Source organism: Bombina bombina, chromosome 2 (assembly GCF_027579735.1).
Source record: "Bombina bombina isolate aBomBom1 chromosome 2, aBomBom1.pri, whole genome shotgun sequence".
Lineage (NCBI taxonomy): Eukaryota > Metazoa > Chordata > Amphibia > Anura > Bombinatoridae > Bombina > Bombina bombina.
Genome location: NC_069500.1, coordinates 809,653,965 through 809,669,257, shown reverse-complemented (window position 1 = coordinate 809,669,257; position 15,293 = coordinate 809,653,965). Strand labels below are relative to the sequence as shown.

General features: G+C 38.9%; 1 protein-coding gene across 3 annotated transcripts in view; it reads right to left on the bottom strand.

Annotated features, from left to right (window-relative positions):
• SPPL2B (signal peptide peptidase like 2B) overlaps positions 1-15,293 on the bottom strand; it is a 160,945-nt gene that overhangs the window by 129,264 nt on the left and 16,388 nt on the right. For all 3 annotated transcript variants that reach the window (XM_053703023.1, XM_053703024.1, XM_053703025.1), the window contains exon 2: positions 9,949-10,062. In XM_053703023.1, coding sequence (XP_053558998.1) covers positions 9,949-10,062 — 114 coding nt within the window. The remainder of the gene's footprint in view (positions 1-9,948; positions 10,063-15,293) is intronic.

Below are 15,293 nucleotides of genomic sequence, written 5' to 3'. Positions count from 1 at the left end.
CCACCTCCATAGGAGGCAAAGTTTGTAAAACTGAATTGTGGGTGTGGTGAGGGGTGTATTTATAGGCATTTTGAGGTTTGGGAAACTTTGCCCCTCCTGGTAGGAATGTATATCCCATACATCACTAGCTCATGGACTCTTGCTAATTACATGAAAGAAAAAGTGGTTTAGAAATAGCAAAGTGCTACTTGTATTTATGGCCCTATAACTTACAAAAAAAGCAAAGAACATGTAAACATTGGGTATTTCTAAACTCAGGACAAAATTTAGAAACTATTTAGCATGGGTGTTTTTTTAGTGGTTGTAGATGTGTAACAGATTTTGGGGGTCAAAGTTAGAAAAAGTGTGTTTTTTCCATTTTTTCCTCATATTTTATAACATTTTTTATAGTAAATTATAAGATATAATGAAAATAATGGTATATTTAGAAAGTCCATTTAATGGCGAGAAAAACGGTATATAATATGTGTGGGTACAGTAAATGAGTAAGAGGAAAATTACAGCTGAACACAAACACCACAGAAATGTAAAAATAGCCATTGTCATTAAGGGTAAGAAAATTGAAAAATGTTCCGGTCATTAAGGGGTTAAAGAAACAGTAAAGGGATATAAAATGTAATTGGCCGTGAATAAACTGTGTAAAAAAGATAGGAACTTTTAAGTCCTTTTTTTCTTTAATGACAAGATGTTACTAGTGCAGATCTCTGTACTTACGTGAGCACCAGTTGGTAAGTATGGCCCAAGGAACATGCACGGGGCATTACATACCAATCAACATTTGTGTGTGTGTGCTGGATGTGGCAATGCAGCACTAATAAAACATTAAAGGGACAGTGAACCCAAATTTTTTCTTCCATGATTCAGATAGAGCATGCAATTTTAAGCAACTTTCTAATTAACTCCTATTATCATTTTTTCTTCATTCTCTTACTATCTTCATTTGAAAAAGAAGTCAGCTAAGCTTTTTTTTGGTTCAGACCTATGGACAGCACTTTTTTATTGGTGGATGAATTTATCCACCAATCGGCAAGAACAACCCAGGTTGTTCACAAAAAATAGGCCGGCATTTAAACTTACATTCTTGCATTTCAAATAAAGATACCAAGAGAAAACAGAATTCATGTTTACCTGATAAATTACTTTCTCCAACGGTGTGTCCGGTCCACGGCGTCATCCTTACTTGTGGGATATTCTCTTCCCCAACAGGAAATGGCAAAGAGCCCAGCAAAGCTGGTCACATGATCCCTCCTAGGCTCCGCCTTCCCCAGTCACTCGACCGACGTAAAGGAGGAAATTTGCATAGGAGAAATCATATGATACCGTGGTGACTGTAGTTAAAGAAAATAAATTATCAGACCTGATTAAAAAACCAGGGCGGGCCGTGGACCGGACACACCGTTGGAGAAAGTAATTTATCAGGTAAACATAAATTCTGTTTTCTCCAACATAGGTGTGTCCGGTCCACGGCGTCATCCTTACTTGTGGGAACCAATACCAAAGCTTTAGGACACGGATGAAGGGAGGGAGCAAATCAGGTCACCTAGATGGAAGGCACCACGGCTTGCAAAACCTTTCTCCCAAAAATAGCCTCAGAAGAAGCAAAAGTATCAAATTTGTAAAATTTAGTAAAAGTGTGCAGTGAAGAGCAAGTCGCTGCCTTACATATCTGATCAACAGAAGCCTCGTTCTTGAAGGCCCATGTGGAAGCCACAGCCCTAGTGGAATGAGCTGTGATTCTTTCAGGAGGCTGCCGTCCGGCAGTCTCGTAAGCCAATCTGATGATGCTTTTAAGCCAAAAGGAGAGAGAGGTAGAAGTTGCTTTTTGACCTCTCCTTTTACCAGAATAAACAAACAAGCAAGATGTTTGTCTAAAATCCTTTGGAGCATCTAAATAGAATTTTAAAGCACGAACTACATCCAAATTGTGCAACAAACGTTCCTTCTTTGAAACTGGATTCGGACACAAAGAAGGCACGACTATCTCCTGGTTAATGTTTTTGTTAGAAACAACTTTCGGAAGAAAACCAGGTTTAGTACGCAAAACCACCTTATCTGCATGGAACACCAGATAAGGAGGAGAACACTGCAGAGCAGATAATTCTGAAACTCTTCTAGCAGAAGAAATTGCAACCAAAAACAAAACTTTCCAAGATAATAACTTAATATCAACGGAATGTAAGGGTTCAAACGGAACCCCCTGAAGAACTGAAAGAACTAAATTGAGACTCCAAGGAGGAGTCAAAGGTTTGTAAACAGGCTTGATTCTAACCAGAGCCTGAACAAAGGCTTGAACATCTGGCACAGCTGCCAGCTTTTTGTGAAGTAACACAGATAAGGCAGAAATCTGTCCCTTCAAAGAACTTGCAGATAATCCTTTCTCCAAACCTTCTTGAAGAAAGGATAGAATCTTAGGAATTTTTATCTTGTCCCAAGGGAATCCTTTAGATTCACACCAACAGATATATTTTTTCCATATTTTGTGGTAGATTTTTCTAGTTACAGGCTTTCTGGCCTGAACAAGAGTATCAATGACAGAATCTGAGAACCCTCGCTTTGATAAGATCAATCGTTCAATCTCCAGGTAGTCAGTTGGAGTGAGACCAGATTCGGATGTTCGAACGGACCTTGAACAAGAAGGTTCCGTCTCAAAGGTAGCTTCCATGGTGGAGCCGATGACATATTCACCAGGTCTGCATACCAAGTCCTGCGTGGCCACGCAGGAGCTATCAAGATCACCGATGCCCTCTCCTGATTGATCCTGGCTACCAGCCTGGGGATGAGAGGAAACGGCGGGAATACATAAGCTAGTTTGAAGGTCCAAGGTGCTACTAGTGCATCTACTAGAGTCGCCTTGGGATCCCTGGATCTGGACCCGTAGCAAGGAACCTTGAAGTTCTGACGAGAGGCCATCAGATCCATGTCTGGAATGCCCCACAACTGAGTAATTTGGGCAAAGATTTCCGGATGGAGTTCCCACTCCCCCGGATGAAATGTCTGACGACTCAGAAAATCCGCTTCCCAATTTTCCACTCCTGGGATGTGGATTGCAGACAAGTGGCAGGAGTGAGTCTCCGCCCATTGAATGATTTTGGTCACTTCTTCCATCGCCAGGGAACTCCTTGTTCCCCCCTGATGGTTGATGTACGCAACAGTCGTCATGTTGTCTGATTGAAACCGTATGAATTTGGCCTTTGCTAGCTGAGGCCAAGCCTTGAGAGCATTGAATATCGCTCTCAGTTCCAGAATATTTATCGGGAGAAGAGATTCTTCCCGAGACCAAAGACCCTGAGCTTTCAGGGGTCCCCAGACCGCGCCCCAGCCCACCAGACTGGCGTCGGTCGTGACAATGACCCACTCTGGTCTGCGGAAGCTCATCCCCTGTGACAGGTTGTCCAGGGACAGCCACCAACGGAGTGAATCTCTGGTCCTCTGATCTACTTGTATCGTCGGAGACAAGTCTGTATAATCCCCATTCCACTGACTGAGCATGCACAGTTGTAATGGTCTTAGATGAATTCGCGCAAAAGGAACTATGTCCATTGCCGCTACCATCAAACCTATTACTTCGATGCACTGCGCTATGGAAGGAAGAGGAACAGAATGAAGTACTTGACAAGAGTTTAGAAGTTTTGATTTTCTGGCCTCTGTCAGAAAAATCCTCATTTCTACGGAGTCTATTATTGTTCCCAAGAAGGGAACCCTTGTTGACGGAGATAGAGAACTTTTTTCTACGTTCACTTTCCACCCGTGAGATCTGAGAAAGGCCAGGACAATGTCCGTGTGAGCCTTTGCTTGTGGAAGGGACGACGCTTGAATCAGAATGTCGTCCAAGTAAGGTACTACTGCAATGCCCCTTGGTCTTAGCACCGCTAGAAGGGACCCTAGTACCTTTGTGAAAATTCTTGGAGCAGTGGCTAATCCGAACGGAAGTGCCACAAACTGGTAATGCTTGTCCAGGAATGCGAACCTTAGGAACCGATGATGTTCCTTGTGGATAGGAATATGTAGATACGCATCCTTTAAATCCACCGTGGTCATGAATTGACCTTCCTGGATGGAAGGAAGAATTGTTCGAATGGTTTCCATTTTGAACGATGGAACCTTGAGAAACTTGTTTAGGATCTTGAGATCTAAGATTGGTCTGAATGTTCCCTCTTTTTTGGGAACTACGAACAGATTGGAGTAGAACCCCATCCCTTGTTCTCCTAATGGAACAGGATGAATCACTCCCATTTTTAACAGGTCTTCTACACAATGTAAGAATGCCTGTTTTTTTATGTGGTCTGAAGACAATTGAGACCTGTGGAACCTCCCCCTTGGGGGAAGCCCCTTGAATTCCAGAAGATAACCTTGGGAGACTATTTCTAGCGCCCAAGGATCCAGAACATCTCTTGCCCAAGCCTGAGCGAAGAGAGAGAGTCTGCCCCCCACCAGATCCGGTCCCGGATCGGGGGCCAACATCTCATGCTGTCTTGGTAGCAGTGGCAGGTTTCTTGGCCTGCTTTCCTTTGTTCCAGCCTTGCATTGGCCTCCAGGCTGGTTTGGCTTGAGAAGTATTACCCTCTTGCTTAGAGGACGTAGCACTTGGGGCTGGTCCGTTTCTGCGAAAGGGACGAAAATTAGGTTTATTTTTGGCCTTGAAAGACCTATCCTGAGGAAGGGCGTGGCCCTTGCCCCCAGTGATATCAGAAATAATCTCTTTCAAGTCAGGGCCAAACAGCGTTTTCCCCTTGAAAGGAATGTTAAGCAATTTGTTCTTGGAAGACGCATCCGCTGACCAAGATTTTAGCCAAAGCGCTCTGCGCGCCACAATAGCAAACCCAGAATTTTTCGCCGCTAATCTAGCCAATTGCAAAGTGGCGTCTAGGGTGAAAGAGTTAGCCAATTTGAGAGCATGAATTCTGTCCAAAATCTCCTCATAAGAAGAATCTTTATTGAGCGCCTTTTCTAGTTCATCGAACCAGAAACACGCTGCTGTAGTGACAGGAACAATGCATGAAATTGGTTGTAGAAGGTAACCTTGCTGAACAAACATCTTTTTAAGCAAACCCTCTAATTTTTTATCCATAGGATCTTTGAAAGCACAACTATCTTCTATGGGTATAGTGGTGCGTTTGTTTAGAGTAGAAACCGCCCCCTCGACCTTGGGGACTGTCTGCCATAAGTCCTTTCTGGGGTCGACCATAGGAAACAATTTCTTAAATATAGGGGGAGGGACGAAAGGTATGCCGGGCCTTTCCCATTCTTTATTTACAATGTCCGCCACCCGCTTGGGTATAGGAAAAGCTTCGGGGGGCCCCGGGACCTCTAGGAACTTGTCCATTTTACATAATTTCTCTGGAATGACCAAATTCTCACAATCATCCAGAGTAGATAACACCTCCTTAAGCAGGGCGCGGAGATGTTCCAATTTAAATTTAAATGTAATCACATCAGGTTCAGCTTGTTGAGAAATTTTCCCTGAATCTGAAATTTCTCCCTCAGACAAAACCTCCCTGGCCCCCTCAGACTGGTGTAGGGGCACTTCAGAAACAATATCATCAGCGTCCTCATGCTCTTCAGTATTTTCTAAAACAGAGCAGTCGCGCTTTCGCTGATAAGTGGGCATTTTGGCTAAAATGTTTTTGATAGAATTATCCATTACAGCCATTAATTGTTGCATAGTAAGGAGTATTGGCGCACTAGATGTACTAGGGGCCTCCTGTGTGGGCAAGACTGGTGTAGACGAAGGAGGGGATGATGCAGTACCATGCTTACTCCCCTCACTTGAGGAATCATCTTGGGCATCATTATCTCTAAATTTTGTGTCACATAAATCACATCTATTTAAATGAGAAGGAACCTTGGCTTCCCCACATACAGAACACAGTCTATCTGGTAGTTCAGACATGTTAAACAGGCATAAACTTGATAACAAAGTACAAAAAACGTTTTAAAATAAAACCGTTACTGTCACTTTAAATTTTAAACTGAACACACTTTATTACTGCAAATGTGAAAAAGTATGAAGGAATTGTTCAAAATTCACCAAAATTTCACCACAGTGTCTTAAAGCCTTAAAAGTATTGCACACCAAATTTGAAAGCTTTAACTCTTAAAATAACGGAACCGGAGCCGTTTTTATATTTAACCCCTTTACAGTCCCTGGTATCTGCTTTGCTGAGACCCAACCAAGCCCAAAGGGGAATACAATACCAAATGACGCCTTCAGAAAGTCTTTTCTGTGTATCAGAGCTCCTCACACATGCATCTGCATGTCATGCTTCCTAAAAACAAGTGCGCAATAGAGGCGCGAAAATGAGGCTCTGCCTATGATTAGGGAAAGCCCCTAGAGGATAAGGTGTCCAATACAGTGCCTGCCGGTTATTTTACATAATTCCCAAGAATAAAATAATTCCTCAAAGCTATGAAGTATAAAATATGTTTATATATCAATCGTTTTAGCCCAGAAAATGTCTACAGTCTTAAAAGCCCTTGTGAAGCCCTTTTTTTCTTATGTAATAAAAATGGCTTACCGGATCCCATAGGGAAAATGACAGCTTCCAGCATTACATCGTCTTGTTAGAAATGTGTCATACCTCAAGCAGCAAAAGTCTGCTCACTGTTTCCCCCAACTGAAGTTAATTCCTCTCAACAGTCCTGTGTGGAAACAGCCATCGATTTTAGTAACGGTTGCTAAAATCATTTTCCTCTTACAAACAGAAATCTTCATCACCTTTCTGTTTCAGAGTAAATAGTACATACCAGCACTATTTTAAAATAAACTCTTGATTGAATAATAAAAACTACAGTTAAACACCAAAAAACTCTAAGCCATCTCCGTGGAGATGTTGCCTGTACAACGGCAAAGAGAATGACTGGGGAAGGCGGAGCCTAGGAGGGATCATGTGACCAGCTTTGCTGGGCTCTTTGCCATTTCCTGTTGGGGAAGAGAATATCCCACAAGTAAGGATGACGCCGTGGACCGGACACACCTATGTTGGAGAAAGAAGAATTTTTTTTAATAGGAGTAAATTAGAAAGTTGCTTTAAATTTCATGCTCTATCTGAATCACGAAAGAAAAAAATTGGGTTCACTGTCCCTTTAACTCAAAAAGTTAAAAGTGATAGTCAACTTGATTTTTTTATTGTTTAAAAAGATAGATAGCGACTTTACTACCCATTCCCCAGCTTTGCATAACCAACATTGTTATATTAATATATTTTAGAACATCTAACATTGCCTGTTTCTAATTGTCTGCAGGCTGCCCCTTATCTCAGTGCTTTTTACAATCTTGCACTACAGCCAGGCGCTGCTAGTTCCAGTGTACCTTATAGATAACATTGTGTTTACTCCTGTGGACAATGATAATGGGTTTACAAGAACTAGCACTAATTGGCTAAAATTCAAGATTGTAAAAAGCTAAAAACAATAAAAAAATATTAGTGTTGGTTATGCAAAACCGGGGAATGAGTAGTTAATGGATTATCAATATTTTTAAACAATAACAATTTTCAAGTATACTTTCCCTTTAAGGCAGTCCTTTTTTAAACATAATTTGCATTACAAAATGTTCTGCAAAACTGACTTCTGTGCCCCTGAGGACCTGAAAAAGGAGAATGCTACAGACTGACATCTTGTTTTGTTTGTGGAAAAACATATAAGAATTCAGAAATCCATATTAAAGACCTCCAAAAGGAAAGAAGCACGTTCCAACAGGAGGAGACTATGTAAGTCTAATTACAAACCATCTTTCAAAGAGAAACTGAGCACTGCCTTGTCCCTAGCTTGATGTTCTGTTCGAGAACTCAAAGACTGCAATTCAAAGGCGTCCAGGCTGATGGCTATGCAAGAGAGGAGAGCTTTGTAGAGGAACTGAACAACAGATTATTAGATCTCACATTATTATTTGTGAATAAAACACAGTTTTCCTCCAAAATAGTGACGACAAATTATAATTGGCTATGGACAGCAACCACTATTTTAAAAAAAAAAAAAAAAAACTACAACAACAAAAACACATAAGATTCACCTGGTAATATTTACTTTCAAAATACATTAGTCATCAAGTTTGATGATATCTACCATACCAAAAAAAAAAGGGCACATTCCTGTTAATATTCCCCTTTCCAAATGTCTATTGCCTTAAAACCTCTCAACTATAATTGAGGACATAGAGGGAGCCGATTATGTTATGTTATGAACATGCCTAATGTAAAACATGTGACGCAACAGAGAAGTACAGCAGATTCTTCACAAATGAGTGAAGCCAAAGGCAGACTCTTACACATCAGGTAGTGATATACACACAATTGCTGGTGTCGCTGAACACATTTGTTTAGTTACATTACATAAGATAGACACTAGGAACACAAGTGAAATTCTTTAGAGGAATTTTATTCAGCTGCTCTTTGTTAAAGGGGTTGTGTTTCTCTACATTTCTCTATAAAATACACCAAAGGTTGTTCTTTTGGATTCAAGTCAGGTGACATACTTGGTCATATCATGGTTTTCACTTTTTTCTTCTTTAGAAACTCAAGTGATTTTGGCAGTGTGTTTTAGATCGTTATCATGCTGGAATATTACTCTTCTGCCAAAGCTTCTGAAGACTGGGAGTTATCTTGTCAGCCAGTATTTTATATTATCCACAGGAATTCATGCTGCCATCTATAAATGTTATTGCACCAACACCTTTTGCACTCATGCAACCCCATATCATCTCTCTGCTTCACTGCTGGGACTATGCATTAACTGTTGTAGTCTTGGCCAGGTTCAAGCCAAACATGCTGGACCCTATCTGAGCCGAACACATTTTTCTTTGTCTCATTTGACCAATGAATGTGCTCCCAATATTCATCAGGCTTTTTTCAAACTGTTTAGCAAAGTTTAATCTTGCAGTTTTGTGCCGAAGAGAACGCTAGGTTTGTGTTTCTTGGATGCCGTCCATAGCGGTTGACATTATGCAATGTCCTTTGCACTGTCTGAGGTGTGACAGAAATGCTTTTTTCCATTTGTAATCTCCAGAGCCAAGTCTGAAGCACTTGCCCGTCTGAACTAGATTTTGTTTCAACTATCTAACTTGTGTGTCAGTGATCACAGGTGTATTCACTTTTGTTGCATTGAGTTTCTGTATTTTCAATATATTCTTTCTAAATATATATATATATATATATATATATATCTCTATCTCGCAACGTGTGTTGCTGCAGCTCGATCATATAAATACAAATAATTTGAAAAATAATTATATATATATTTTTTTTTATTTCTTTTTTTTTTTAACTCAAACTGTTGTTCTTTTATGTGCATAGTAGAAACACTTTGAATATAAAGTTAATTTAAAGGGAAATAAACTGTTAAACGTCTCTTACTGGCCTATTCAATATTCAGTAACTATCCTCAATTAATCCACATAAAGTAGAGAAGTAATATAATTTATTTGTATAGCTCTGCAAAATTCTGTAGAACTGACCATTTTGCATTCCTGTCATATTAAAGGGACAGTACACACCTTGAGATTAAGGTTTAGTTATGTGTAATAAAATAACTTTGCAATAAACGTTCATTATTTATTTTGCCCCCTTTACATGCAATGTTGTTTGGAAATTGTGGATTATCTAGTTCTAACAGCCAGAAAAGTATACTGTAGACTTCTTGAGGTTAACCCTGCCTCATATCTTCCCTTCAGCGGATAACTGCAAAATAAAGCACTATATAATAACCGTGGCTAAACTTGTCAGCTGCAGACCAGCCTGGATTGGCTCTTGATAGAGTTTGGCTATTGAGAAACAACTGCAGCAACAAAAAAAAAAAACTGTGCTAATTTGTTTTTAAAATGTCAACAGAAATGTTTACCGTTTACTGTCCCTTTAAATGAAGTAACTTAACAATCCAGAGAGATGTAGTTTTAGATACCTCACTATAAGGTTTCAGTGGGTTTTTTGGTTTTAGAAGAGCGGAAGTACTTACAGCTTTGGTAAGGTCATGAGGGAGACGGGCCCACGATGGATTGAACAAAATGCAGTAATCCTTGCCATTGCTCTTCTCAGATGTAACATGTACCATCCCATATTCACACAGTACCTAAAAAAAAAAAAAGAAATTGGTTTCAGAAAAATAATAAGAGTAACAAAAGTGATGTGATTAAAAAGACAATGTATTCAGGCAAGCAGCCAATGAGAGTGCTTTGTATTCAAAGTTGCTGCAAGAACACCCTTTTCAAATAGGCTGGGCTCTTTGTCTCCCCATTGGGTGACTGCATTTCTGCTGCTGTTTCTTGTTTACATAGCTTTTCTATAGTCTAATGTGAAGTATTAAAATTTTCAGTATCAGTGGTGGTTTTAACATACAAAGCAGCCTCAAATGGCAAAGGGACAAAATTATTATTTTTTCCTAAATCATTAGCATACCCCATCATCCCTACATAAGGAGTTTGAGGAGGACATACAAATGGATATAGAAGATGAGAGTAATAGTTTAAACAAATGGTAAAATAGTAATTTATATATGTCCGTGGATATTTGTCACAGAAAGGGATAATCAACCCTGCAACTGTCAGTTTGTGATCCAAAGGGTTAACCATCCCTTTACCCTTTTAATCAGACTGACAGAACCAAGCCGCTTCAAGCACATGTAACTTAGTTCAGTGAGTGCAAGGGTTAACAAACACTCCCCAGTCTATCATAAACCCAGAAAATGCCCAAAACTCCCCTTTAATGCCACCCACACTAAACTATCTCTGCTGCCACCAATTAGGATTGTTAATGGGAATTAGGAAATCTTAAGAAACCCCAGAGTACTAGATTTATAACTCCAAAACAGAATTTAGCTAAAATTATAATAAATGTTTTTGAGTCTTCAGTAAAGTGGTTCAAATATTTGACAAAGGCAGAATTTAATAAAGGAAAGTTTATTTAGACAAAAATAGTCAAAGTACATTTATATAAAAAAGGAATTAACAAACACAGTTATACAACGCAAACAGTTAAAAATAAAGATGAAAACCTATAACTTTACAAGCATAGTCTGTCCCAAGGGAAATGGGAAGGAAAGATGTTATCCCGCCCTTATGACGTTCAATGCCGTCCTAACTGTTCTGGGCTTTAGCACCCTTAGGACAGCATAGAACCTACTAGCCATTTGGCTATACTAAAAACTTAGGCGCTTCCTGAATGAGATTGTAGGTTGGAAGGGATGTGTAGCGTCATAGGCACTCCCCCCTGACCGGATCGCATGAATAATTGCGTGATTTCAATTGCTACTTATTTGTTTTCATCTGAACTTTGTTCCGATGTAGACAAATAAGTCCGGGCGGGAAGGGGTTCATTACGCTGTAGCAGCTTCCAATGTAAACAACAATATGATTTAGCCAGATTCCACATTAAATAATTTTTTCTTTAAGGAAAGGGCAAGGAATGTAGCCACCCTTTATGACAGGCCATAAACCCTCTCTCAAGCCTGGCTGAAATGATACTGTATATTTCTATTTAGGAACATTAACAATATACTGTTAATCACTCACATTGTGGAAACACATGGACTATTTTGATAGAAAATGACATGTCTATCATATAAATTGTTTTCATGATGTAATATATTAAAAGGAATACTGAACCTAATTTTTTTTCTTTCATGATTCAGATAGAGCATGCAATTTTAAGCAACTTTTTAATTTACTCCTATTATCAAATTTTCTTTGTTCTTTTGGTGTCTTTATTTGCAAAAGCAGGAATGTAAGCTTAGGAGCCGGCCCATTTTTGTTTCAGCATCTGGGTTATGCTTGCTTATTGGTGGCTACATTTTTAAATTTAGCAATTGAAGAGATATAAGTAGAAACATCCGGAAAGAAATGTGGGTCAAGATTTTTGGAAAAGGATATCCTAATGTGCCTAACTCCCAGTAATCCATAATAAGTAGATTTGCGGTCATCTCAAAAGGCCCAGTCAACACAGTAGATTTGCATAATCAACAAATGCATGATAACAAGACTATGCAATAGCACTTAGTTTGAACTTCAAATGAGTAGAAGATTTTTTTCTAACAATTTTAAAAGTTATGTATATTTCCACTCCCCGTGTACCATGTGACAGCCGTCAGCCAATCACAAATGCATACACATTTATTCTGTGAATTCTTGCACATGCTCAGTAGGAGCTGGCGACTCAAAAAGTTTAAATATAAAGACTGTGCACATTTTGTTAATGGAAGTAAATTGGAAAGTTGTTTAAAATTACATGCTCTATTTGAATAATGAAAGTTTAATTTTGATTAGCGTGTCCCTTTAAGGCTGAAACACTATAATTAAATACTTTTGCTCAATAATGGAGGGATATTCTGGGACAGATATGTAGCAGGATTAGACTTGAGAAATCAGCAGGGTGCATTTAAAGTTCTGAGATGGAAAATCCCCAACTTTGAGAGCTAAATTACAAGAAAAGGGGGCAAAATAAATAATGAAAATATATGGCAAAAAAATTGTTTCATTACATATATATTACATATCATAGAAAAAGCTCAAGTTGTTTACTCTCCCTTTAAACAGATGTGCTCTGTGGTATCTATCTGAATAGACATTTGAAGTTTTCATTTCTTCCTTTTTTTTCACTACTCTATTTAAGAATTTCACTAATTCATATCCCATATGTAAAAAAAAAAAATCAGGTATAGCTTTTTAGAAGGAACCATTTCAAAATTATTCACTAAAAATAGGTCGGCATCTAAACTTACATTCTTGCATTTCAAATAAAGATACCAAGAAAATGAAGAAAATTTGAGAATAGGAATAAATTAGAAAGTTGCTTAAAATTGCATGCTCTATCTGAATCACAAAAGAAAAAAATTGGGTTCAGTGTCCCTTTAACTTTTTCACAAACTTTGGGGTCCTTCACTGCAGAAATAGCAGACATACATGGCTTTGCCATTGCTTTTTGGTAATTAGAAGGCCACTAATTGCAGCTGCATACCACACTTCTGAAATTCCTGGCAGTGAAAAGGTTAGTTAGCTAGCTTGCACCTCCCTGATCCCTCCCAAACAGCTCTTTCCCCACCACCACTAGCTTAGGTACTGGCAGACAGTCTGCCAGTATAGGTTTTTTGGCAATTTTTTTTATTTTTGAATTAATTAATTTTCTATAATTATTTTTTGCAGTGTAGGATTCCCTTTTTACCATCCCACCTCCGAAACAGTTCTCTAAACCTCCCCCCTCCAAAATTATTTAAAAAAATAAATAAATGCACACAAAAGTTATAAGGGCTCAAAAAGATATGAGATCTCAGGTGGTAAAAAAAAAAACTAGGTTTAAAGTCCTTTGCCTGCCTTTTTTTCCCCTATCTCTTCTGCAAAACCAATAATCTTGAGACAGTTAACATCCAACACCAAAACATTTTTTTATTTTTTTTTAGAAAATACATGAAGCAACAGAGTTGAAATGGCACCACTGACGCTTACCTGTTATGAAATTCCATATTTCACATAATTTTGACTTCAAACAATATGGTGTACCTTAATTAGTCTTTTACGTTTCGACACCATGAGTAATTCCAAAATTATGACGTTAAATAAATTAAAGGAAATTCTTGTAACAAAATTGTCTCCAGAGATTACCATTATGCATAACAAATAAATAAATGCATTACAAATACTGAGATAAAAGAAATATGTGGAAAAAACTGTAACTGTAGCGGCTTGCTCAAGAGTAGGCCAAATTCCACTTTAAAAAAAGTGTAGAAATCTTATTCAGTGCTTAAGAAAACTCGGGATTGCAATTATTATTTTCTCCAATGGCTCTGCTATGAAATATTAGGTTAAGAGTACCAATATTTTTGTCCCTGTCTTTATATTACAGTTTAAAGTAATACGTGAAGTCAGAAATCAAAAGTGAAGTTTCTGTTCTATTACATTTGAAATAAAGAATGGTGGATACCAAACACGTTTGTAAATTTTTACTTAGTTCAGTGAAAATTGTGCGTTTTACTAAAAAAGTGGAAGGGTACCAATAATTTTGGACACATCTGTACTTGCTACTCCAAGCCTCACCAAACATTTTGAAGAATTATTTTAATTATGCTTTCTAAAGAAACATACAAGCCAAACATTTTATTTTCTGATTCGGCTAGAGCATACAATTTTTTAAAACAACTTTCCAATTACGTCTGGTGGAATATACAGGTGAAATAATTGTGATGATTATGGCTTACAGCTCATGAAAACCCCAAATCCACAATCTCAGAAAATTAGAATATTGTAAAAAGGTGCAATATTCTAGGCTCAAAGTGTCCCACTCTAATCAGCTAATTAAGCCATAACACCTGCAAAGGGTGCAGAAAACCATCATTGACACCCTCAATAAGGAGGGAAAGCCTCAAAAGGTAATTGCAAAAGAAGTCGGATGTTCCCAAAGTGCTGTATCAAAGCATATTAATAGAAAGTTATGTGGAAGGGAAAAGTGTGGAAGAAAAAAGTGCACAAGCAGCAGGGATGACCGCGGCATGGAGAGGATTGTCAGGAAAAGGCCATTCAAAAGTGTTGGGGACTTTCACAAGGAGTGGACTGAGGCTGGAGTCAGTGCATCAAGAGCCACCACACACAGACTGATCCTGGAAATGGGCTTCAAATGTTGTATTCCTCTTGTCAAGCCACTCCTGAACAACAAACGTCAGAAGCGTCTTACCTGGGCTAAAGAAAAACAGACCTGGTCTGTTGCCCAGTGGTCCAAAGTCCTCTTTTCTGATGAGAGCAAATTTTGCATCTCATTTGGAAACCAAGGACCCAGAGTATGGAGGAAGAATGGAGAGGCACACACTGCAAGATGCTTGAAGTCCAGTATGAAGTTTCCACAGTCTGTGTTGATTTGGGGAGCCATGTCATCTGCTGGTATTGGTCCACTGTGCTTCATTAAGTCCAGGGTCAAAGTAGCCGTCTACCAGGAGATTTTGGAGCACTTTATCCTTCCTACCGCAGACAAGCTCTATGGGGATGCTGACTTCCTTTTCCAGCATCTGCCCACACTGCCAAAAGCACCAAAATCCGGTTCAATTACCGTGGGATTACTGTGCTTGATTGGCCAGCCAACTCACCAGACCTGAACCACATAGACAATCTATGGGGCATTGCCAAGAGAAAGATGAGAGACATGAGACGGAACAATGCAGAAGAGCTGAAGGCAGTGCCACAGGCTGATAGCTTCCATGCCACGCCGCATTGAGGCAGTAATTGCTGCAAAAGGGGCCCAAACCAAGTCTGATATTGTTCTATATACAATCCTTGTTTTATTGATTGCATGTAATAATCTAATTTTCTTATATTGTGGATTTGG